The sequence below is a fragment of the Enhydra lutris genome, unplaced genomic scaffold (genome assembly GCF_002288905.1).
Source record: "Enhydra lutris kenyoni isolate GAN:26980312 unplaced genomic scaffold, ASM228890v2 scaffoldscaffold18, whole genome shotgun sequence".
NCBI classification, from domain to species: Eukaryota; Metazoa; Chordata; class Mammalia; order Carnivora; family Mustelidae; genus Enhydra; species Enhydra lutris.
In genome coordinates this window covers 7,853,775-7,879,659 of record NW_019154102.1, presented here as the reverse complement: position 1 = coordinate 7,879,659, position 25,885 = coordinate 7,853,775, and the positions used below count along the sequence as shown (strand labels likewise).

The following is a 25,885-nucleotide window of genomic DNA, read 5'->3' as shown; positions in this document are numbered from 1 at the left end:
CTGCTGTCTTACTTTGTACATGCATAATTGTTATTTTAAGTTACACACGCCATGTTAGAGTTGTCACAAAGTGTAGAGTTAATGAAATTTTATTATGCTTCTAAGATGTTGATCCTACTCCACACATTCTCAACTGACCATTTTATAGTTGAAAATATTTATCTGAGAAGAACACAGCCTGGAACATTTCACCAGAGTGTCAAAGGGCACTCTCAAGAGGTAATTTGTTTAGCACCCTACTCCTTCCACAGTGTTCTTTCGTTTGGTTCTCACAGAAATGTCGTAAGATACACATAGCAAGCATTACTATCCATATTTTACAAAAGAAAAAAACCAAGAAGCCAAATGTTTATATTACTTGGCCAACGTCACCAGCTGAGCGGCAGGCCACGCCTCCTTTCTCTTATTTTTATGCTACATCCGTTGATTCTTCCATAGTCCTTTTTCCCTTCTGTAATTATAGATAATCTTTTAGATCCCCAAACTGACGTACATATTCATATATATGTGTGTGTGTGTGTGTGTGTGTGTGTGTGTGTGTGTGTGTGTGTGAAATAGTCTTCATTGTTTTTCTGTCTTTAAATCTCAACCCACTCAACCAGCTTTATGAAGTCTTTGTTTTTAACATCTCACTCAACTGCAGAATGCAAACCAAAGTATATTTTTTAAAAGCAAACCCTAATTTAGAAAGAGAGGGAGAGAATTACCTTGAAAATGAGATTTTTCTCCAGCTAGGTTTTCTAGATAATGTTCCAGTGAGAACTAAAGAGCTAACAGCTGTGGATAGTCAATAACGTGGTTCTCTTTGTGTGCCTGATAACCTAGACATAGATGAATGCACCATCCCTCCATATTGCCATCAAAGATGCGTGAACACACCAGGATCATTTTATTGCCAGTGCAGTCCGGGATTTCAGTTGGCCGCAAACAACTATACCTGCGTAGGTAAGATTTGGGGAAACTGCCATACTGACTGATTTCTGTCTTCAAAACAAACATCAGGGCATGTTGCAATATTTCCAGTTTTCTGTGCTCTTGAGTGAACTGGCATTATCTTCCCTACATAAAGCTGAAAAGACAATAACCAATCTGTTTCTTAAAACACATCAAGATGTGAATGGAAAACTTTGTTAACCTTGGTTTTACTTATCCTCTGTGGGTGTATCAAAGATATAAAAAACTACAAATCAATTGATATACACACACTGATTAGTCAACAGTGTGTGATATAAATGCTGAAGGTGCCAATGGGTTATTGTAAGTCCAAGTACATAAATTTTCACTGAAAGTGCATCTGATTTTTACATGCTTCTTCTCCTCTTTCAGAATGCAGTGTCATAGCACACAGTTTTAGGATTGGCATGACATGGAAAGAATCTAGTGCAGGAAAAATGCCTTTTCACAATATTTTCAGTGCCTTAGAGCATTGCAAAAATCTGTATGCGTCTCAATGGCTTATGTTATAATTGTAATGGAATTTAACAGAACCCATTTAAAAAGTAATAAATAGTACAGATAAATCTTCACCACAGCATGCTGAGAGACTGTATCAATATGAATGTCTTCTATCAATTATTTATAGACTTGGCACTTCGCATCTGAACAACAATAAAAAGAAAATAGATACTGGAATGTATATTTATTAGAATCATTAAATTCTTTTGGAAAGATTCATCAAACACAAAACTGTCATTCCCAGAAAGAAATATTCTGGTATTTCTAAAAGAAGTGCATGATAGACGTTTGAAGTTATTCCAACAAATATGAAACCTGAATGGATATTCTCCAGTGAGCTTCTGCAGGGCAAAGAATCCAACCCAGGAATCATTCACTTATCATTAGATGGCATAGGTACAAAAATGCAAGGATATGTTTTAAGACATAGATATATAAATGCATACAATGTTTCCTTTCAGATATAAATGAATGTGATGCTAGCAATCAATGTGCTCAGCAATGCTACAACATTCTTGGCTCATTCATCTGTCAGTGCAATCAAGGATATGAGCTGAGCAGTGACAGGCTCAACTGTGAAGGTAAAATATTTTCCAAATAATTTGTAATAACAGTTCAATCTGTATAATTGCTGTTGCTTTATCCAATTTTGTACCTGTTTATGAAAACAAATCTTTCACCATGGAAATTCTATTTTAAAATCCAGATAATTAAGTTCAATTATAACATTGCCTTTTTAGCATATTATAAAGAGAAAGGAGAAGGAACAAAATAACTGAAGTATTAGATGTAGGCTGAGTCGAATAATTAGAAGGGGTGTTCCAGTGTCTTGTTTCTCAAAGTGATCTGATGGCCAGCAGCACTGACACCTCCTTGTCTCTACTTGAGAGAAATACAGATGTCAGGCCCCAGACCAGACCTACTGAGTCAGATGCTGCATTTAACAAGAATCCCCGGAGGCTGTTATGCACATTTAAATTTGAAGAGAGATAATCACATGTCAGAAACGTTAGAATATGAACCAAGAGGCCTGTCCTCTAGTCTTCCTCCTGCCACTGTGTGACTTGGACACATTTATTAAGTTGCCTCGGTTTCACTTTCCACATGAGTAAAAAGAGGCCCATTTAATTGGAAGGATGACCTTCAGAGTCCATTGCCCATGCATGTTCCACTGTGCAATTCAGAAGGCATAAGACATCCTGAGGGGGATGCCATTGACACTTGAGGTCTCTGACTTCCTCCCAGCTTTACTTGGGGCCACGAAGGTCATACCCCACCCAGGGAGGCCTCATATCATGCCACTATACTCAAAACCAAAAGGGACTGGCTCTGGACAGCTGCTTCTGCACGTCTGAGCAAACTACAAGGACATCACCAATTGAGAAATGCAAAGCATTCTTCCCCTTAATTCCCAATTCATTCAGTCTGCTCAGTCGGTATGGTTAGGTCCAAGATTTGCCAAACATTCATCAGTGATTGACTAAAACTGATGGTAAAAAAAACTCTTTGTGTGGTGAAGTTCTAGAGGAAATGAGCTGATATTACAGAATTTTCCCTCAAGCATCTTACAAAGTATTATATTTCTGTTTTCAAGTTTGCAGTATTTTTATCCTCTTACCTTATCTTTAAAATGATTACCAAAGTAGTGACCTGTAAGTTTTTCAACTCTGTGTCCCTGCTCTTGTCTGATTCAACAGACATTGATGAATGCAGAACCTCAAGCTACCTGTGTCAGTATCAGTGTGTCAATGAACCTGGGAAATTCTCATGTATGTGCCCCCAGGGATACCAAGTGGTGAGAAGTAGAACCTGTCAGGGTGAGTTTATTGTTTTCATATCTGTTAAGTGTTCATTTTTAACCAGAAAAAGCAGGGAGAAACTTTTAAGATTCTCTACCATAGACTTTCATTTTTTCTCTCTTGAATAAAATCTGGGCTCTTTTTTCCTTTGTTCATATGTAATATGCACATCTCATAAAAAGGGAATTATTCAGTTAACACTGACTTTTTAAAAGATTTATTTATTTATTTATTTATTTATTTGAGAGAGAGAGAGAGAGAGTGCAAGCATGAGAAGGGGGAGGGTCAGAGGGAGAAGCAGACTCCCTGCGGAGCAGAGAGCCTTATGCAGGACTTGATCCCAGGACTCCAGGATCATGACCCAAGCCAAAGGCGGTCGCTTAACCAACTGAGCCACCAGGCACCTGAACACTGACCTCTTAAAACTTAAAGTAATTGTTTTTCTTTCTTAAGGTACAAAAAATTTTAATAAAATATTGATACCTCTTCTATATAGCCTACATAATCTCTATCATACACATCTTCTAATCACCTGACCAAAAAGATTAAATTATTAAAATATTTCACCATCAGTTTGAGTCTAGAGAATAAAATTAATATGTGGGTTAGGCAAACCTCAAACCAGTCTCATATCCTCTAAAACACCAAGATTATAAACTGGGTAGTAATTTAGGTGCTGAGAAAATCAGCCTCGTGTATATTTAAATGTGCTTAAATTCTTCACCAAAAAACTATTGATCCAAAAATAGCTAATATCCTAGGGTCTAGTTTTAAAATAAACATTCAGGTGGTCTTCATACCTACATACCTCAATGCTACATGTAGTTTCAGATTTTTTTAACAGGGAAAATTCTGCTCAGATAAAATCAAAATATACTTAATCCTAGAAAAGCTAGAATAGACACTTACATTTACATAAAGCAGTGAAAGAGTGGGGAAAATAACTGAACTTGAAGACAGAAAAAATTTTTTTGAGTCCTAGCTGTAACACCTTCTATCTGTATAATCTTGAACAAATTATCAAACATCTCTAAGCCTCAGCTTTCTCATTTGGAAAAGGGAGTTGTGAGAATGAAATGAGATAACATACATAAAAATTATTTGTAAACTATAAAGCCTTATAATCCAAGGTGTTTTCATAAAACTTACTTAGCAACACAAGTGATTAGTAGCAAATCTGCCCTAGAAAGTCCCCTTTAATCAGAACTCAGAAAAGACATAACAACGGCAGTAAAATCCTTTAAGAAAGGAAAAAATCAAGGAAAGGAGACACTAGGGATTCTCAGTCTATATCATGATTTTACAGGAGAATATTAACTCGGAGGAACACCCAGGACCTGGGATTTTATAGTATGCATATGATCATTCAACTAGACTCCAACCACTAAGTATGAGCATAATCAGAATGCCATTCATTGCACAATGAACACCTCTATACCCCTTTCCAGGTTCCTAGAGACTCTAATGCTAATTGTGGAAAAACATTGCATTCCAGTGATTTTATTTTCTGAGCCTGAAACCTTTAAAATGAATATTACATGGAGGAAAATGTTAGCCAATGGGATATCTTAACCCATTTCCCTGGAGTCCTTCAAATACATGTCTCTGTGTTTCTGATCCTAAGTGGATTTGGTACTCAGCAAAAGACAGAAGTAAGTTAACATACAGTGGAATCTTACCTGCCTACTCTATGTGTATGGAAAATTATCCATTACAATTAAAGGAGTAAAATGCACTGGAATTGCAAATAAGGGATTCATGAGTGTCATATCTTGAAGATATGCTGCTCCAGAATGTTTAGTTAAGCCGAAACATTTTTATGAGAGAGACTTAACATTCTTTTAAGGTACAAAGCAATTGGTTTTCTCCACCAAAATTATCTCTTCCCAAACTCATTCATAGACTAAAGTAAAACCAAAAGGCTTTTTTTGAGGATGAAATAACTGTGCTCATTTCCACAACCTTGCAAAAATGAAAACTCTGTGTGTTTGGGTGGAAGGGGGCACAGAGAAGGAAACAGAGAAACAGAGACAGAGAATACACATACACACAGACACACATTCATAAAATATTTCAATACTATTGATAATTCCTGAAAAACATTCCAGAAGGATTAAGATATTGATTATACCAGCCTCTAAATTAATGGAAGTAATCAAATTATTACATAACGTTTCCTTTTGCCTTTCTTGGTATCTATATCACAAACCAGTCTTAGTTTAACTTGTAGCTAACAGCATCTTTATTTTTCAGAGAAGTCAAGAATATTGAAAGGACAAGTCAATTACGATTCTTCTAAGGGATCTAAATTCTTTCTTTAGCCATAGCCAGTCCAAAAGAAGACACTTTGTATAACTGACCCTTGGAAACTCTTGGAAATTTTCCAGTCTCCTCTTAGGTTCCAGATAGCTTTGGCCAGTTTGGAAACTAAAAGAATTTTTTTTTTCTCTGAAGAAAAAGCATGGAATTATTTTCATTTAGGAAGATGTACTACCTTACAGTGGAAAGATGCCTGTTACTACCTGTATGAACTTGAGCCACTTACTTAACCCTTATTTGTTTTTCCTCCATGTCAAGTAGAGATAATATCTCTCTCACCTATGTCTACATGATTTGTGTGAAGAGCAACTTAGTTCATTTTATATTTCTTAAAAGCCAGGTGCCCCTGAGTGCATTGGTGCTAGGTGATAAGGGGATGTAAACATGGATACCATAGTCCTGCCCTAAAGGGTTTATAAGCTAATAAGAAGGTTAAGACAAACATGCAGATTTCAATAATGCAAAGAAGAGAGCAAAAAGACCCCCCCAAAAAGAACATGGGGTATGAGAATTTTGATAGGAAAAACAGATTTAACTCCAGCAGCTAGCCCATTCCTGGCTTGCAGCAGGGATTTGGTAAATCACTTATGAAATGAGTAAATTAATGAATGAAAGTGTCTGGTTAACTGAGGCGGAAAGATTCAGAAAAGCCTTATAATGGATAAAATTTAAATCATTATTCAAATGTAAAGGGAGGTAGACAGGGATATGAATATTAATATAGTTTACATTGTTGCTGTTGTAATAGTAAATATAATGGCTCTCTAGTGGAAGTGTTCTCTCAGATGTCATCTGGAGGCTCCTAATTCCCAAGTCCCAAACCAGTCTGTGTCCAGCCTGGCCTTCTCACAGCCCTCTTTTTCTGGGACTCTCTCCCTTTCTGGCTTCCTCGCACGGCCTTTCCCTGGTTTGCCTCTCACCACAGCCCCTTCTTTAATTCACCTTCTTCCACACTGTCTCTAAATAGCTATGCCACCCAAGGTGGAAGAGATCCAGACAGATTCAGGTTGTATAGGGGATCTGGGCTAAGTTTAATGTGCTTTTAGACATGAGACTGAGTAGGACCTGAGTTCGTTGCATTTAATTGAGGACAGATGTAGCTGAGTCATTCCAGGCAGATTTGTGTATATGTGTCATTTTATGATCTTTTTATCAAGCACCTATTGTTCATCTGTTGAATTCAAAGCCAGACATTAGCCATTGACCGAGCTTATATAAAAGTGAAAGACACCAATTCTTGCCCTTGGGGAGATTGTAATTTAGTTAAGAATATAGATATGGCAATAGTTAATTATAAGATAAAATGGACTTAAATAAGAGATGGATAAGTGCACTGAACAATTAGAATAAATTTTGCCTGGAGGGTTAGAAGGCTGAGGAAGGAAGAGGCATCTCAATTTGGCCTTGAAGTGTGCCGGTTAGATGAGATTTTTATCATTAGGGTGGGGAGGGCCTTCTCACTGGGAAAGCAGCAAGCAAAACCAAAGGAGAGGGCATTTGAGTGACTCAGGAGCTTCCCAGAAAGGTAAAGCCTAGAGGTGTGCTTTTGGTAAGCAAGGCATGCGGGTGGAGACTTGATGCTCTGGGACGAGATTACATGGCCCAAGGGAAGCAGAGCACAAGAAGTGAAGCTACAAAGTATTATACAATTTTCTCACATCAGTAAATTCTTTAATCTTATGTGTTTATAGACATAAACGAGTGTGAGACCACAAATGAATGTCGGGAAGATGAAATGTGTTGGAATTACCATGGTGGCTTCCGTTGTTACCCGCGAAATCCTTGTCAAGATCCCTACGTTCTAACATCAGAGAAGTAAGAAAAATCAGAGCTTTTGAAAGTGAGAAGCTTCTGGTCTTATACCACGCTAAACTGGGAAATACTTTTATTTTTCTCTGCAGCCGATGTGTTTGCCCAGTCTCAAGTGCGGTGTGCCGAGAACTTCCCCAGTCTATAGTCTACAAGTACATGAGCATCCGATCGGATAGGTCTGTGCCATCAGACATCTTCCAGATACAGGCCACAACCATTTATGCCAACACCATCAATACTTTTCGGATTAAATCTGGAAATGAAAATGGAGAGTTCTACCTAAGAGTGAGTAGTACCCTGCGGGCAGCCGTAGCTATTAGGACAGGTGCAAGTTTGCTGTGGTTTGGCAGTATTCACTTGGAAGGAAAGCTAACATTTAAGGAGTTTGTGTAAGATCTTCCTGTGTGCGTTATCTCACTGGATCCTCCTGGTAACACTGTCAGATAGATACTAATATTTCTTCTCCATTTTTGTGGAACAGTGCGACACATATTTAGTAGCTTCTCTAAAGTCACTCAGATACCAAGTTGAAGACTCTAATGGAGTAGTGTGTGACCAGTAGAACACAAGCCTACACACACACATACACACTCCCAATATATACCACAAATCAGTGATAGTTCTTTCATTGTACATAGAAAAAAATAATGCCTGGAGAGCTTTTCAAAAACCATAAAGTCCTTGTTGTTACATCTGCAAGATGATTTACATTCACACCAAAACCAAAACCTAGAAGCCTCTGAGCAATGACCCCAACCCCCGGTGCCAAATGTGCCAATAGTTGCAGCCTTCTTGCAAACTTCCAGGCAGACAATGTGAGGTCACCTTTGAGTTTTCTATTTCTTTCATTGCCTATATGAAATCTTTCTCTCAATTCTGCCATTTCTTTTTTCATGGTTATCTTTGCTTCCCCTTGCCCCTGCCTCTCTTCCTTTAAACTGGCTCTTGTACCCCCTCATCCCTCTAAGGGCTTCCAAGCAGATCTCCCTGACTCCAGTGCCTCAGCCTTCCAGGCCCCAGGCAACATCTCAGCAAGGTCATTTTAGGTGAAAATTCTGACATATTTTAAATACGGCTCACCACTTCATGTGCAAATGATGGCACCCCACCAAGCAGTTTGCAGGGTTCCGGTAACTGTTTCACGCTAAGGATGTTATTCATCAAGTTACAATTTTCTCAAAACTCCTTTGGGCACTCTTCATTTTTAATCAAATTTTAAAGTCAATATTTCATTTTAAGAACATGAAAAATAAATTGGGAAATTCATCCTTGTGGTAAAGTTTACAGATTTTTAATGTTTACATGTTTATCCCGTTCTTTGATATATTAAGTTCCCTTCCAACTCCAGAATTATGTGATTCTGCTTCTTTGCCAGTAAATTAGAAATGATTAATTTCTCATGACCAACTTCTGAAGAGAAAAATCCAACCCAAAATTTATTACTGTTCTTTTTTTCTAATAGCTAAGAATAAACTTCTTTAACATTTGATGCTTTAAATTTGAGATATACTAGATATTTGTAAGAAGTTTACTCTAAATGAATTTCATGCAGTTCAGATAATGCCAGTTTAATAATTCTAGCCCAAACAAATAACATTATTTGTAACCCATAGCAATAGAATAGGTTCATCTCAAAATCTTTTTTTAAAATAGTTTTCCACTTTGAACTTTTAGCTATTATTTAAGAAAATAAAATTACTAGCATAATCAACAGTTAAGCAAAGTTCCAGCATGTTATTTTTCTTGCAATAAACATAGCACTTTCAAAAGTTTTATGATTCATATCAGTGCATTTATCGACTAGATATTTTCAAATATAAATTCTCACAGTGTTTTTCTCACATAAAATCTTTTTTTTTTCCATGAACGATATAAAACTTTGGCCATTTTGCTAATCCCAGAGTTAAATATTAAGTTATTTGAAACAAAAACTATTTGAAATAAAAAGTCATTTTAAGATAATTTCTTATCACATAATTGAAGAAGTAGTTGGGTTAAATCCTACAAAATTTTTCTACTGAAAATCCACTTGTGTAGAGGGTATTTGATGCATTAAAATCAATCATCAGACTTAAATTAAGCTCCTACTGTATGCTCAGTCCCATGCCAGGTGCATGTAATACATATTTCCTTACTTTAAAGAGCTTTAAATATTACATGTGGCAAAAGTTAATATCTATGGGGGGAGAAAGGGAGCAATTTTGTGTTTGTTTAATTCTGTGGTCTGAGACATCAAAGAACTAATGTTGGCTGGAAGAGTTAAAGAATGTTTCTTGATGGTCATGATACTGGACCTGATCTTTGAAGGATCTACAGAATATAGAATTTTATTTATATTCCTTTTAAGAGAATACTGAGAAAAACTTCTTCCTTAGAAAAGAGGACATAGTGTAAAGAAGTAGTACATAAAACTGAAGGTAGAATACCATTCTCCCCATCCGTACCACCCAGTATCTACCCCTTATTGAGCCTATTTTCTTGTATGGTCTACAGTGTGGGTATAATGAGAGCAGACTTAACCTGTGTGTTCACTCTTCTATACTCAGCACAAGGAATATACCTGGCACAGAGCAGTTGTTCAAAAAATATTTTTAAATGAATGAATAAATTCAACTAGCACCTTCAAGGTATTACTATTACCTTCAAGGGTCAAGCACCATGCTGGGTCCTAGAGATAGAACAGTGAATAAAACCAAGCCAATCCCGGCCCCAGTGGAGCTCATGGCCAAGACACTGAGCAAGTGCTCTCAAGTATGCTGCATATTACAATTGCTGCAAGTGCTCATGAGTGCCTACCCAGTCAACTGCTAAGAAGATAGAAGTGGTCCGGAAGCCTCTGAAAGAAGTGGACTTAAGCTGAAGACCGGCAGTTGAAGACTAGCAAATGGAAGGAGTAAAAAGCAATCCAGTTGGTCTGAAACTCCCAAGTACTGCCAGTGCAGTCGCTTGAGAGGATCCTGGAGAGATGAGCAGGGTGCAGATCACAGAATACCTTAAAGATCATATTAAGGTTTCAGGTAGAGGAATGGCTGTTAGATTGTCATGTTAAAAAAATGATGGCTGGCTACACTGCAGAGCCTGGATTGGAGTGGGACAAGAATAGAAATGAAGAGACCAGTTAGTAGTTCAAGAGAATGGGGTACTACAGCGGTAGCAGTGAGTCCACAAACAGTGGAGAGATTTATGAAGATATAGGAAGAACTACATGACTTGGTGAATCATTGGCTATGGTGAGGTGGAGGAAGAGGAGGCACCAAGATAGCACCAAAGCAACATAAGTTTCTGTTGTGAGCAACAATAAATGATTATGGAGCCATTTATTAAGATAGGGAAGAAGGAGCCAGTATAGAGAGGAAAGTGAGTTCAGTCTGGACATCCTTTCAGCTTGGACCCTTCTTTTAAGTAGGTGACCTCATCTCCTACTCTCCTGAAACAGCTGAGGCCAAGAAACATGAATTACCTGAACTTTCCACTCATCCCTTACAAATTTAGGTTCATGTGTCCTCCTTCTTACCTTCTCCCTTGAGTTTTCCAAAGATGAGGTTTTACTTCTGTCAATCAAGTCCAATTCACCACCTTTCACAATGGCTTCCATCTCCTCTAGAACTTTGTTCCATCAAACTCCCATCTACCTCCTACATATTCAACTTGCCTCCCTATACATATTGCCCTCTCTCTCCTCTCCCTTCCCATCCAAGTTTCCTAAAACACAGCCTATAAACACAGTCTTTGGATTCTTACTTCCTAGTCACCCTTCAATCTTCTGTTCCCATTACCCTACTGAAGTTGCTCTGAAAAAAGCCACCAATAACATCCATACTGCCACCTCCAGAGGGCATTTTTCAGTTCCAGTCTCCTTCAGCCTTACTACTCTTCTGGATACTGCTGGCCATTCATCTGTTTCCCACTTCATCATCTGTTTCTTCTCAGCTTCCCTCAATAGCTTCTTCTCTGCCCACTCCTTAAATAGTGGCTTCTCCTAGTTCCAGTCTTACCACATATACATTTTCTCCCCTGGTTTAAATGTCCACCCATTGAACATTAACTGTTAAATCCTAACCCACTGTCTGTACCCCTCCTTTCCTCTGGCACTCAGATTCACACATCTGCCTGCCTGCCTGCTCCTCCAATTTATCTACTCTCCAGTACCCATTACATTCTTCATCAAAATGAATGAGTTTCTCCTGAACATACTTCTTTATAAAACTTCCAATTATATTTGGTGACTCTCCTCAGACATTAAAAAGTCTCCCCTCAATGCTTCAAGTTTCCTCCTCTTTTTCCATGTATTTTTCACCTTTGTGTGTCTTCTTTATGTATACCCTACATAACCTCATGTATCTTAGCATTTGCTATGTTCTATTGAAATTAACTATTTACATGTTTCTTTGGCTACTAGAATGTAAACAAATGCATAATGCTAAGAAGTGAAAGGTAGTAACTTTCTTTACTTGTTCAAAAAAATTATCAGATTTTCACCTGAACTACAGTCTTTATAAAGGCTGGTACTACTCAGTAAAAGTGAAGAGAAACATTAACAGAGAGGGATGAACAGAAAACACAGAGCTATCAAGAAAGCAGGTCCCAGTAACATGGAACTAATGACTGTGTGGACAAGGGGGAAAGAACCAAGGAAGGTCGAAACCAAGAAGGAATTAAGTAGTGACTTTTATCCTACCCTCAAAATTCTTCCCCTAATTCTTATAGGACTAGGTATACTCTTAAATAATAGAAACTTCAGTTCAAGAAAAATTATTCTCTCCCTCCCTCTTTTTTCTTTTATTTTAGCAAACAAGTCCTGTAAGTGCAATGCTTGTGCTGGTGAAGTCGCTATCAGGACCAAGAGAATATATCGTGGACCTGGAGATGCTAACCGTGAACAATATAGGAACCTTCCGCACAAGCTCAGTGTTAAGACTGACAATAATAGTGGGGCCATTTTCATTTTAGTCTTTTCAAAGAGTCCACTATAGGCATTTAAATCAGCCAAAGAATATTGTTACCATAAAGCACTATTTTATTTATAGACGTATCTAGTACATCTACATCTATATGCTGTACACTCACCAATAATTCAAACAATTACACCATGGTATAAAGTGGGCATTTAATCTGTAAAGATTCAAAGTTTGTCTTTATTACTGTATATAAATTAGACATTAATCCACTAAACTGGTCTTCTTCAAGAGAGCTAAGCATACCCTAGCCAATGAAACTTGGATTCTTTTCTGTCAAAGTGGGACAAAGCAATGATTATCTTCTGTGGTGCATAAGGAAACTTACCACAGCTCCACTGACAGTCTCATAAGGAGGCAACCATCATAACACTGAACAGCATGCAAGTTCAAGAATGAATTTTTTAACTGCTTTGTAAGAAAATGGAAAAAGTCAATAAAGATATATTTCTTTAGAAAATGAGGATCTACCATATTTGTGTTGTTTTTATTTTCATTATCAGTCTAAACACAGTTGTTTATTACTAACTTAGTAATAAACAATTATTGTATATTTGCTGGTTTCTGTTGAATATTTTAAATTTGGTCAGAAATTTTTTATTATGAATGTGAACAAAAAAGTAAGCAAAATTCCCAAAGTGAATAAATTATCCATAGAACAATTATTATACTGAGACATCACAGAGGGATAAGAAAACAAATTATTTTAAAACTATATTGGAGTTGACCTGAAGAAGCAAATTCAATGTATTTGTCAGTTCAAGCTGCTGTAATAAAATACTATAGACTGGGTGACTCATAAATGACAGAAATTTATTTCTTCCAGCCTAGAGGCTGGAAGTCTAAGATCAAAGTTCCAGCATGGTCACCTTCTGATGAGAACTGTCCTCTGGGTTGCAGACTTGTATATTCACATGGTAGAAAGAGAGTGAGAGGGTTCTCTTGAAGTCCCTTTTATAAGAGTACTAATCTCATTGATGAGGCCTCCACCCTTATGACCTAATTACCTCCCAAAGGCCTCAACTTGTAATGCTATCACATTGGAAGTTAGGATTTCAACATTCGGGGAGGACAGAAAGCTCAGTCTATAACACTCAGTAAATATAAGTACATCCCTGAATTCAGGTCTTCCACAAGATGTAGAGCAAAATGAAGAATAGGTATTAATAGGTATTGTACTGAGGAAATTTTAGCTTCTGAATAAAATTAAAACTCTAGAGATTTACTTTTAACTAAAATTCTCATCTTTATATGTGAGGCTCACAGAGGAAGAAAATGAGAACGGTTCTTATTCTTATCATCTAGAGTGACCGTGAACTAAAGCAAACCGCCCTCCCTCTGAATTCAAAGGAAAGGTTTTATGTATTATTTGTTTAAAGTGTAACTGCTTCACTTTGATGTATCATATTTTTAAATAAAAATAAATATTCTTTTAGAGGATCACTCTATCTTTGGAGGTTTTTTTAAGTGTAACCAGTAACAGTCAATATAATTTTGTCTGGGAAAAAATTAATTATAGCTGCTAGAACAAGAATGACCATTTGGTTTTTTTCTAATAGATAATCTAGGAGATAAGGGGGGAGGGAAGACTGCTAAAATCATGCCACAAGAAGGGTGCAGCCAATTTTCTCTTACATCCGGTTTCAAAACACATATGAGTAACCTCTGACACCCAGGCAAGCTCAGCCCTGAAACAGGTGTTTCTCAAAGTGTTGACTAAATGTGCAGAAATTGTCAAAAAGTAAGTTCACCAAGAAATCAAGAAACAAAACACAAACTTCTTATGTGAACAGGGGATGGGCTTTTGTTAAAGGGGCATAGAAACAGAGATGAGAGAACAGATATGGCCAAGAGTCATACAAAGAAGCAGAATGAACAGCAACCTCAACACAGCAGGGCTGGTGAGGGCATTCCCGTCACTCCATCCACAAGAGTACTTGCAGTCCAGATAAATTAAGGCTTGAACTAAACTTTTCTGTTTTTAATCAGTCTATTGATTTTTCTACAGATAGACACAGTTCTCAAATCAGTGATGGGAATGGAGAGAGTTTAAGAAGAAAGTCTAAGACCTCTTCTAACTTTCACTTTTAAGTAAGAAGACAGTTTCTTATCTATAACTCTGCAAAGGATTACAGAAGAAGAAACAGAAATTTCTCTGAAATATTTATATATAAGCCCTGGCCCTCCACCCCCACCTCTAAGCATTCATATAATATTGTAGAATTACATATTACTATTATATAATTATATCCTATACATTATGGAATAATATATTTGATGTTATATGTTATGTAAATATATAAATATATAAATTATTTCTGTGTTATGTAATTAATATATAAAACATGTTATAATATATAAGAATTTTTAAACTGCATTTTTATAATAATAATAAAATAATTAGATAGATAGATAGATAGATAGATAGATACAGAAATCATTAACTGCAGGGGCATCTGCCTGGGGCAGTCGGTTAAGCATCCAACTCTTGGTTTCAGCTCAGGTCATGATCTCAGTCCCATGTTGTGAGATTGATTCCCATGTTGGGCTCCCTGCTCAGCATGGAGTCTGTTTAAGACTGTCTCCCTCTGCCCTTCCTCCCTCTCTAAAATAAATAAAGAAATCATAAAAAGGAAAGAAACTAAAACTATAGGCAAAATGGCTGCACTTTCATCCCAAAGCCTAGCCCTATTCACAAATCAGAGACAGATTGGAAGGGTTGATACAATGAAATGTCACTGATGCGATTCCCTTATGAATTGTGAAGTACACAATACAATTCATTTAAAAGTGTACAATTAAGTGACATTTAGTATATTATGATGTTATGCAAATATCAGCACTATCTAGTCCCATACCCATTATACACCCCATATTCATTAGCAGTAACGTCTCATTCCCCAACCCACAAAGTAGCAGGAGTTACCACTAATCTAGTTTCTGTCTTTGAATTTGTCTTTCTGGACACTTCATATAAATAGAGTCATACAAGAGGTACCCTTTTGTGGCTTTTTCACTTAGCATGATATTTTCAAGTTTCAGCCATATTGTAACATGTATCAGTACTTCATTCCTTTTTATGACTAAATAATATTCCATAGTGTAGACATACCACATTTTATCCTTTTGATGCTGGCAGGCCAGGTCTAAGGAGCCAGAATGGGGTCCCATAAGACAAGCCAAGAGGGTCCTTGCAGTGAGCCAGCAGGGAGTGAGAGCAGAGTTTACTGAAAACATAGAGAGAGCGGATACAGATGGAGTGTCTGGGAGACTCAGAAAGGAAAGGTGGGAGTCTGGTCTTTGCTTGGGGTTTGGAGGTTTTTGGTGAGGATTTTGGTTTGGTGTATGTGTCCTCTTAGGCATCCAGAAACCAGTTAGAACAAAGACAAGGACTTAGATGTTATTCCTTGGAAGCAGGGGGTCATGGCGTCAAGATGTCTAGCTCCAATGTTGGTTTAGAATATGCTTATGATGGCTTTGGTCCTTCTTTAGATGTTCTCTATTCTAAAGGAATTGTTAACTCCTTATTCCTTACAGGGAGGATATACACTATTTGCATTCTAAGGCATGTGTAAAGTGGGGATACAGGTCCTAGCATGAATAAAACCAGGAAAAGAAGCAAAGAGCAGATTTTTATGGAGTCCTTCAGTTTCCCTGTTTCACATTCATCAGCTGAGGAACAGAAGCTGATATGTTCTTTCCACCTGTAATTCCTTTTTGTCTTAGGTACAAAAAGGAAACTGATTCTTAGATGACTCATCCACTAATTTCACAACCTAAATCACCCATTTTTAGTTTCATTTTTAACTAAAAAAAAAAAAAAAAAAAAAACTAGCTAGTGAAAAAAAAATATTTTTCATTCTCAGAAGCAAAATCCTGGAAAGAGATTTGGAAAGCTAACACATGATTTCCCTTACAGGTACAACCATCCTCAGTAAACAGAAAAATCTCCTGTTCTCTTTTTAATGTAATTTGAAATTCAAAATAAAGTAAACATCTTCACTAAAAACAAACCAAACCAGTAAGACAAAGATCTGCTTTGTTTTCGAACTACACATGACTCCCTCCTCCCCTTCTCAATGAGAATCACTGATTTAAACCAGCTCTCATAGATGGGAATTACAAGACAAATACATCCCAGAATCATTATTATTCAGAGGCAAACATTTATTTAGCAACTTCTATAGTAATCCTTTCCAACGTTTAAGAGCGTGATGTATTATAAAAGAACCAGTTCTAACATTAACCACTTGTAAGACTTAGCTTTCTTTATCCATAAAACTGAGATATTGAAAGAAGGAGCTTTTCCAGTTTTAACAACTGTTACTAATCCCTACCCCTGGGCTGCACTGACAGATAAGTTACCTCAATTTGCCAAATTTTTTAAAGCATCTGAGCACTCCTTGTGTCCAGTAACTATTGGGAGCACTGGACATTGGTAGAAGAGAAAATTCATAGTGCCTTCCCCAAAATAGATCTTTACACTGTGGGTTCATTAATTGGGGCCAACGACCAATTTAGCTATAATTTTTTTTTACTTTTTTTAAAAAAGATTTTATTTATTTATTTGACAGAGAGAAAGTGAGAGAGCCTGAGAGGGGAGAAGGTCAGAGGGAGAAGCAGACTCTCCATGGTGCTAGGAGTCCGATGTGGGACTCCATCCCAGGACTCTGGGATCATGACCTGAACCGAAGGCAGTTGCTTAACCAATTGAGCCACCCAGGCGCCCTAGCTATAAATTTTTAAATTACAATTCAAAATAATTTTTTTGCTATTCGGTCTGTTAAATTATGCCTATTTTTGCTCCTTTTCACGGATACTGAAACAGAAATACTCATGTTAAATGAAAAGTCATTTTGCCTTGTTTCACCAGTGAAAAAAGTCCAGCCATGGGTTCCCACACTTCCAAACATGCTTCCCCAGAAATATGTATATTCTTAGTAAGTTTCAGTAATACACAACTGATCATTTCCATCACTTCACCATTCTGTTAACCATTCCTGGGCTCAGAAACTTCCGCACTCTATAACTGGACAGTTCCATTCTGACAGTGATTAGGAAAGGCCTCTTGGTTATTAAGACTGCCCCCCGCCAAAATGAGTTCCCTTCAGCTGCAAAACTTCCCTCTTAACTGATTTCTTTAACAACTTGCTATCTCCACTCCCTCTAAACATAAAACCTCTTATTACGTGCACTTCTTTTTAATAACAATAATTATAACAGGATTCTAAATTCAAATGCCACCTAGTCAGGTCATTTTATTTTTGACTTGCTCAAGGTCACAGTTTGTTAGGCAACAGTGCTGTGCCTAGAATACAGTTCTTCTGATTTAGATTAAGTTCTTTTCATTGGCCATACTCCAAATTTCAACACCAACAAGCAATCGCTTTCTTTCCTGCAAAGCATCCACCCCAAATCGTGGACCAGCTTTGCTGATTGCTGTGACCAGTTGTCACCACTGCTGTTACGTGCAATTGTGTTGAAATAACACAGATGCCAACCTGATTCTCATTTACTTTCTTAAACTTTAGCTGATTTGTTCTCTTTAAAAACTCCATAGAGGAAGAAGTCATCGTGTTACACGAAATACTCCTAAACTCTAGAAATTCAAAGTCAAGGACCAATCATGTAGACCTTACTATACTGGAGAGGACAGCAATTCCCAAAAGAAAAAGTCTATTACTAAAGATCCAGATGTAGCTCTCTGCCTGGGGGGAGCTTTGAGAGCAACAGTGGTGAAGAGGGAGTGAGGCTAACACTCTCCTGGTTCAGAAGCTGGGCCAAAACACTTGCAGAGTCCTTCCTTCCATAGGATTAGTATAAACTTAGGGGTTTTTGTGTAGATTATTGCCATTCCTTGACATTGGTTAATATTCATTAGGGGATTTTTTTTTTTCACGGTTTAAAGTAAACACTTTATTGACAAATAGCTAGGCATTCTGTTTGTGGATTTCCCATTATCTGGTTCTGTGACCTTGATCAAGCCACTTAATCTCTGTGGCCTTCAGTTACCTCACCTGAGATGTGGGCATGGGTTTTGATGAATGTACTCTAAGGTGCGTTCTAACATTAGGTAATTTTTGAAGGAACAAAAAATGAACATCATCACCCAGAGTAAGATAAGATGCCTCATTTTATTAACAACTCAGTCCTCGGTGGGGCTTTTAGTTTGTTCACACTGTGTTTAAATAAAAATGACAAAAACAAGTAGGGCTTTTAAAATTGTAATTTAATGAAACAAGATGGGATCGGAGGGAGACAAACCATAAGAGACTCTTAATCTCACAAAACAAACTGAGGGTTGTCGGGGGAAGGGGGCTAGGGAGAGGGTGGTGGGGTTATGGACATTGGGGAGGGGTATGTACTATGGTGAGTGCTGTGAAGTGTGTAAACCTGGCGATTCACAGACCTGTACCCCTGGGGCTAATAATACATTATATGTTTATAAAAAAAATTTAAAAATAAATAAATAAAACTGTAATTTAAAAATATAAATATTGAAGGGTAGAAATCAGTTGGAAACAAATCCCCATATCGAATAAATAAAGTCATCTCTACCACTTCGCCTCTACAAGGGAAATGTTTTAGTGAAGCCAAATGATGGAAATAGGAAGATTGTTCAGTATCCTAAGACCACCTGAACACAGCCCAGTGGGATTATTATTTTTGGGAAGCTTCACAAATACAAGTTTATTGTTGAATCCTGTTTCCATGACTCCAAGATGTTGCTTATGTTTTGAATAGCTGTGTATGCTTCTAACTTTCTAACTCTTCTTTTAAAATATAGAACAGCTGCTGGTCTGCTCATATGGTACGCATAAGAAGCCCACAAGGGACAAAACCTTCCATTAATATGTCGAATTATTTTTAACAGACTTATATTTCTATCCCAAATCATCATCTCAGAAAGATGGCACATTTCCATCCTCCCAGCTGGGGGGAGCACCTGCAAAATACAAACCCAAACTGTGACACATCTGGTACCAAAAAAACCAATCTTGTTTCATCTGGCCAGCAGACTAAAATATCAAGATCGTTGAACAGAAACAAGGCTAAAAGTTAACTGCCTCTTGTATGTAGTCAACACAGATGTCTAGTTAAGCTGTTTATATTGTAAGCGCATGTGTATGTTAATGGAGCACAGACCCCTTTAATAAGCCAGAGTCAGAATACAAATGCAAGAGAATTTTAAAGACCTGAATGCAAGAATTCAGTTCTTTTTTATCTTCCCATAGATACTAAATTAGTTTCTGCAGAATCTCAGCATTATTTTTAAACAGATGTATATAACACAAATAAATAATTTTGTTGCGTTTTCTTGGTATCTCCAAATTGTTTATTTCCTTTAAAAACTGTATTCCATGTTTTTGTATTTTAATATTTAGATTACATTTCTCTCTTTGAGTGGTAAATTACTTGCCTGTGATTTAAAATAAACCAGGTGTCTTGGTTTGTGTTGCCCCCAAAGCAGAACCTGACATAAGAATTGAGTGTGGATAGTTTGAGAGGTTAACTCAGAAAGAACAGGCAAGGAAGTGGGGAAAATGAGTCAGGGAGAGGAGAGATGCCAATAAATGAGTTAATGAGTAAATCACTACTATAGACAACTGGTACACATTTCCTCTAGGGAGCCTCTGAGGAATCTTGTGGAACTTACCTCAAAAGCATTCCACCAGAAGCTGCCTAGCTGCCTAGGCTGGGACATTTATCTACTAACTTCCAACTCTGTTGTGGGGGTTGCCCCAGGGGCACTAACACCACACCCACTTATAACTGCCTGCAGAAGGCTTCTGTCAGTGAGCTAGAAATTTCAAATGCAGCCCCAGTAGACTCAAGTGACTGAAAGGAATTGGAGGAGGCATGCAAATCTGCTGACTGAGGTCAGCTCAATGCGTGATGAGTCTGACACCTGAAGGATGCATAACTGACCGAATGGCTTCAAATCACATGAACCTCTTTCCTGACTTTTTTTTTATTCTCCATCTTTTTTTTTCTTTCTTACTCTATCTTTCTCTTCTTCTACTCTAGTTTTCCTCTTCAAGAATCACCTACCTCACAAGTGAGGGACCAACCACATCCAAGACACATGGTTCTGAAATAGATGCAAAGACACATAAGATGTTATGTAAAGTTGTATCATATGGTTAACACCATGAGCCTGTGAGATTCCAAAGCACATCACAAGTCCAATTACAGGCTACTGTATAAAACTGGTTGCCCTGCTGAAAAAGCATTTGACAAAGTACAGCATCCCTTCCTGATCAAAACTCTTCAAAGTGTAGGGATAGAGGGCACATACCTCAATATTATCAAAGCCATCTATGAAAAACCCACTGCAAATATCATTCTCAATGGAGAAAAACTGAAAGCTTTTCTGCTAAGGTCAGGAACACGGCAGGGATGTCCATTATCACCACTGCTATTCAACATAGTACTAGAAGTCCTAGCCTCAGCAATCAGACAACAAAAGGAAATTAAAGGCATCCAAATTGGCAAAGAAGAAGTCAAACTATCACTCTTCACAGATGATATGATACTATATGTGGAAAACCCAAAAGACTCCACTCCAAAGCTGCTAGAACTTGTACAGGAATTCAGTAAAGTGTCAGGATATAAAATCAATGCACAGAAATCAGTTGCATTTCTCTACACCAACAACAAGACAGAAGAAAGAGAAATTAAGGAGTCAATCCCATTTACAATTGCACCCAAAACTATAAGATACCTAGGAATAAACCTAACCAAAGAGGCTAAGAATCTATACTCAGAAAACTATAAAGTACTCATGAAAGAAATTGAGGAAGACACAAAGAAATGGAAAAATGTTCCATGCTCCTGGATTGGAAGAATAAATATTGTGAAAATGTCTATGCTACCTAAAGCAATCTACACATTTAATGCAATTCCTATCAAAATACCATCCATTTTCTTCAAAGAAATGGAACAAATAATCCTAAAATTTATATGGAACCAGAAAAGACCTCGAATAGCCAAAGGAATATTGAAAAAGAAAGACAAAGTTGGTGGCATCACAATTCCGGACTTCAAGCTCTATTACAAAGCTGTCATCATCAAGACAGCATGGTACTGGCACAAAAACAGACACATAGATCAATGGAACAGAATAGAGAGCCCAGAAATAGACCCTCAACTCTATGGTCAACTAATCTTCGACAAAGCAGGAAAGAATGTCCAATGGGACAAAGACAGCCTCTTCAATAAATGGTGTTGGGAAAATTGGACCGCCACATGCAGAAAAATGAAATTGGATCATTTCCTTACACCACACACGAAAATAGACTCAAAATGGATGAAGGACCTCAATGTGAGAAAGGAATCCATCAAAATCCTTGAGGAGAACACAGGCAGCAACCTCTTCGACCTCAGCCGCAGCAACATCTTCCTAGGAACATCGCCAAAGGCAAGGGAAGCGAGGGCAAAAATGAACTATTGGGACTTCATCAAGATCAAAAGCTTTTGCACAGCAAAGGAAACAGTTAACAAAACCAAAAGACAACTGACAGAATGGGAGAAGATATTTGCAAACGACATATCAGATAAAGGGCTAGTATCCAAAATCTGTAAAGAGCTTAGCAAACTCAACACCCAAAGAACAAATAATCCAATCAAGAAATGGGCAGAAGACATGAACAGACATTTCTGCAAATAAGACATCCAGATGGCCAACAGACACATGAAAAAGTGCTCCATATCACTCGGCATCAGGGAAATACAAATCAAAACCACAATGAGATATCACCTCACACCAGTCAGAATGGCTAAAATTAACAAGTCAGGAAATGACAGATGCTGGCGAGGATGCGGAGAAAGGGGAACCCTCCTACACTGTTGGTGGGAATGCAAGCTGGTGCAACCACTCTGGAAAACAGCATGGAGGTTCCTCAAAATGTTGAAAATAGAACTACCCTATGACCCAGCAATTGCACTACTGGGTATTTACCCTAAAGATACAAACGTAGTGGTCCGAAGGGGCACGTGCACCCGAATGTTTATAGCAGCAATGTCCACAAAAGCCAAACTATGGAAAGAACCTAGATGTCCATCAACAGATGAATGGATAAAGAAGATGTGGTATATATACACACAGTGGAATACTATCCAGCCATCAAAAGAAATGAAATCTTGCCATTTGCAACGATGTGGATGGAACTAGAGGGTATCATGCTTAGCAAAATAAGTCAATCGGAGAAAGACAACTGTCATATGATCTCCCTGATATGAGGAAGTGGAGATGCAACATGGGGGGTTAAGGGAGTAGGAGAAGAGTAAATGAAACAAGATGGGATTGGGAGGGAGACAAACCATAAGTGACTCTTAATCTCACAGAACAAACTGAGGGTTGCTGGGGGGAGGGGGGTTGGGAGAAGGGGGTGGGGTTATGGACATTGGGGAGGGTATGTGCTATGGTGAGTGCTGTGAAGTGTGTAAACCTGGCGATTCACAGACCTGTACCCCTGGGGATAAAAATATATGTTTATTTAAAAAAATTAAATTAAAAAGGCTAGGAAAAAAAAAAAAAACTGGTTGCCCTTCGGGGCACCTGGGTGGCTCAGTGGGTTAAAGCTTCTACCTTCAGCTCGGGTCATGGTCCCGGGGTCCTGGGATCGAGCCCCGCATCAGGCTCTCTGCTCAGCAGGGAGCCTGCTTCCTCCTCTCTCTCTACCTGCCTCTCTGCCTACTTGTGATCTCTATCTGCCAAATAAATAAATAAAATCTTTAAAAAAAAAAAAAAAAAACTGGTTGCCCTTCAGGGCTTTGGGTTAAACATCTGCCCTGAGCTCAGGTCATGATCCCAGGGTCCTGGGATCGAGCTCCTCATCAGGCTCCCTGCTCAGCAGAGAGCCTGCTTCTCCCTCCCCCTCTGACTGCTGTTCCCCTGCTTGTGCTCTCTCTCTCTCTTTGTCAAATAAATAAATAAAATCTTTAAAAAAAAATACACACACACAAAACTGGTTGCCCTTCAAAGGTGAACTTTCAGAGAAGCTAATGAAGCTAAATCTTTAAGGCCCTTCCCATACACTAGTCTCTTCGAAGGTCCTGAATAGACCTAGCAATGTGTTCACATGGTCATATTTTTGTAAAATTTGCAAGAGTAATACATTTTAGTTGAATTGATTAGGACTGCTCTTTCTGCTTAGCCTCTGCCTGCTTCCTGCCTGCCCCTCCTCCTTTATCACATCATATTTCTTTTCATGGTGGTTGGCACTGGAGTGGTCACAAGCATTTTTGGGAATATAACCTGGGAAAATTAAGTTAGGAGGGTGCATTTGGTTTGAGTTTAGTGGGAGATATATATTCACAGTCACTTCTATATATAGTTAATTTCAGTTCCTGTCTGATTTCAGAAATATTCCTACTACCCTCTGTGTTGACAGCATGCACAAAGGTTCAAGGCCAATCCAATGGTCCTATCACAATACAATGTGTCCTAACATCTTAGCATCCAGAACCAGTGTAGGTAGTAAAAGAAAAACAAGTTTTGATAAACTGGAAGAGGACCAGAACTGATGCAGGTTAGAAAGTTATGCCAGGAGCCCGAGAAAAGATGTGTTCGCTTGGACAAAGTGTTGGTGGAGAGCATGAAGAGAAGGTAACAAATTCAATACACATAGGAGACAATGAATTCAATAATGGCTTGGACATAGACAGTGAGAGAGCTAGGTTTCTGGCTCCCATAACGTGATAGGCAGGCGATTGTTTACAAGCAGAGATTCAGAAATCTAAACTCCTTTCATTTGGGGGCTCTGTCATCTTCAAATGTCTTCCAAGGTCACTGTGCTCATCTACACCAAAAGATGGATCAATGATGGATGGAATGTGAAAACTTTTTATGGGACAGGCCTGGAAGTGGCTTCTATCACCATGCTCATTTTCCTTTGAAAAGCTGGGAAATAGAGTCTGGCTGTGTCCAGGAAGATAAGAAAATGGGTTTGGTCACTAGCTAGCAGTTTCTGCCTCAGTGGTGAAGCTAGCAAATGAGTATATTCTTTATTCTAGGAATGGGAGTGTTCCACTGGAAAAGAGAATAATTTTCTTTTCATCCTTTTTGGGGGGGTGTAGAGCATGCTCATGGGGACGTGCTGAGAGGAGGGCCACAGAGAGAAAGGAAGAGAGAATCTTAAGCAGGCTCCATGCTTAGCGTGGAGCAGGGCTCAATCTCATGACCCTGATATCATGTCCTGAGCTGAGGTCAAGAGTCAGATTCTTAACCAACTGAACCACCCAGGCACCCACTGAGAATAATTTTCTCTCAGATTTACTTTTAGCTTTACTTGGAGCTTCGTTTATTTTTTTCTGTATCCCTTCTCTATTTTTGTTTCTTTTTAAAATTTTTTTAACAGTTTTATTGATATAATTTATATATCATACAAGTCATCTGTTGAAAGTATACAATTCACTAGCTTTTAGTATATTCACAGATATGTGCAACCATCATCACAGTCAATTTTACATTTTCACCTGCTCATATAGAAACCTTATATCCTTTAGCTATCATCTTTCTACCCTCTCCTTTACCCCATCCCCCAGCTCTAAATGATCACTAATCTACTTTCTATATCTATTAATTTCCCTATTTGGGGCATTTAATATGAATGGAATTATATAATTTTTCAAGATTCATGCCTGTTGTAGCATGTGGCAGTTTTCCATTCCTTTTTATGGCCACATAATATTCCATCCTCTGGCTACACTCCATTCTGTTTATCCATTCTTCAGCTGATGGACTTTTGGGTTGTTTCCACTTTCTGGTTATTATGAATAATGCTGCTATAAACATTTGTATACAAGTTTTTATGTAGGCATATATTTTTATGTCTCCTGGATATAGTGTCTCTAATGCTCCAAGTATCCTGTGACCTGTTATTATTATCCCCTGCCTTTTTTTGAAAAAGAGAGAGACAGCATTAGCAGGGGAAGATGCAGAGGGAGAGAGAGAGAGAGAATCCCGAACAGGCTCAATGCCCAGCACAGGTATCGATCCACAACCCTAAGATCGTGACCTGAGAAGAAACCAAGAGTCAGACACTTAGACTGAGCAACCCAGGCATCCCTGTTATCTTCTTTTACACAAGTGGAAACAGGATTGCGAGATTAAGTTACTTGTGCAAAGTCTCATGACCTGTATAAGGCAGAGCCAGGCCATAAACCTGGGCAGGCTGATTCAAATTTGCCATGCTACTTCTCTCTAGATCAGCTCTTCTCAGATGGTTTCTAAGCTTTCCTTTCAAGGATATCTAAGAAATTGTACAGAAGTAATAATTACCATTTAAATATGCTCACACACACATACACCCAGCCATTTACCTGTCATCTCCCTAAATGTTCACATATTTCCTAAAGTGCATCCAGAAAATACAATTCTTACAAATGTAATAGCCTGCATGGAATTAGCACCACTTCTATATCTTACATCATTTTTTGAGTCACATTTTTTCGCTTTGTCCCAAATTACACTTATCTTTCTTTTTTTCTCTTCAAATTTTTATTTAAATTCTAGTTATTGTCCTTCTAATACACAGTGTA

At 38.0% G+C, this 25,885-nt stretch overlaps 1 protein-coding gene across 2 annotated transcripts in view; it reads left to right on the top strand.

The window, feature by feature from the left end:
• The window catches only part of LOC111148014 (EGF containing fibulin like extracellular matrix protein 1), a 58,296-nt gene extending 45,403 nt beyond the window's left edge, over positions 1 to 12,893 (top strand). For both annotated transcript variants that reach the window (XM_022504348.1, XM_022504349.1), the window contains exons 6-11: positions 826 to 945; positions 1,917 to 2,036; positions 3,153 to 3,272; positions 7,265 to 7,388; positions 7,475 to 7,670; positions 12,174 to 12,893. In XM_022504348.1, the coding sequence (XP_022360056.1) occupies positions 826 to 945; positions 1,917 to 2,036; positions 3,153 to 3,272; positions 7,265 to 7,388; positions 7,475 to 7,670; positions 12,174 to 12,335 (842 nt within the window). In that variant the 3' untranslated portion in view covers positions 12,336 to 12,893. The remainder of the gene's footprint in view (positions 1 to 825; positions 946 to 1,916; positions 2,037 to 3,152; positions 3,273 to 7,264; positions 7,389 to 7,474; positions 7,671 to 12,173) is intronic.
• The last annotated feature ends 12,992 nt before the right edge of the window (positions 12,894 to 25,885 follow it).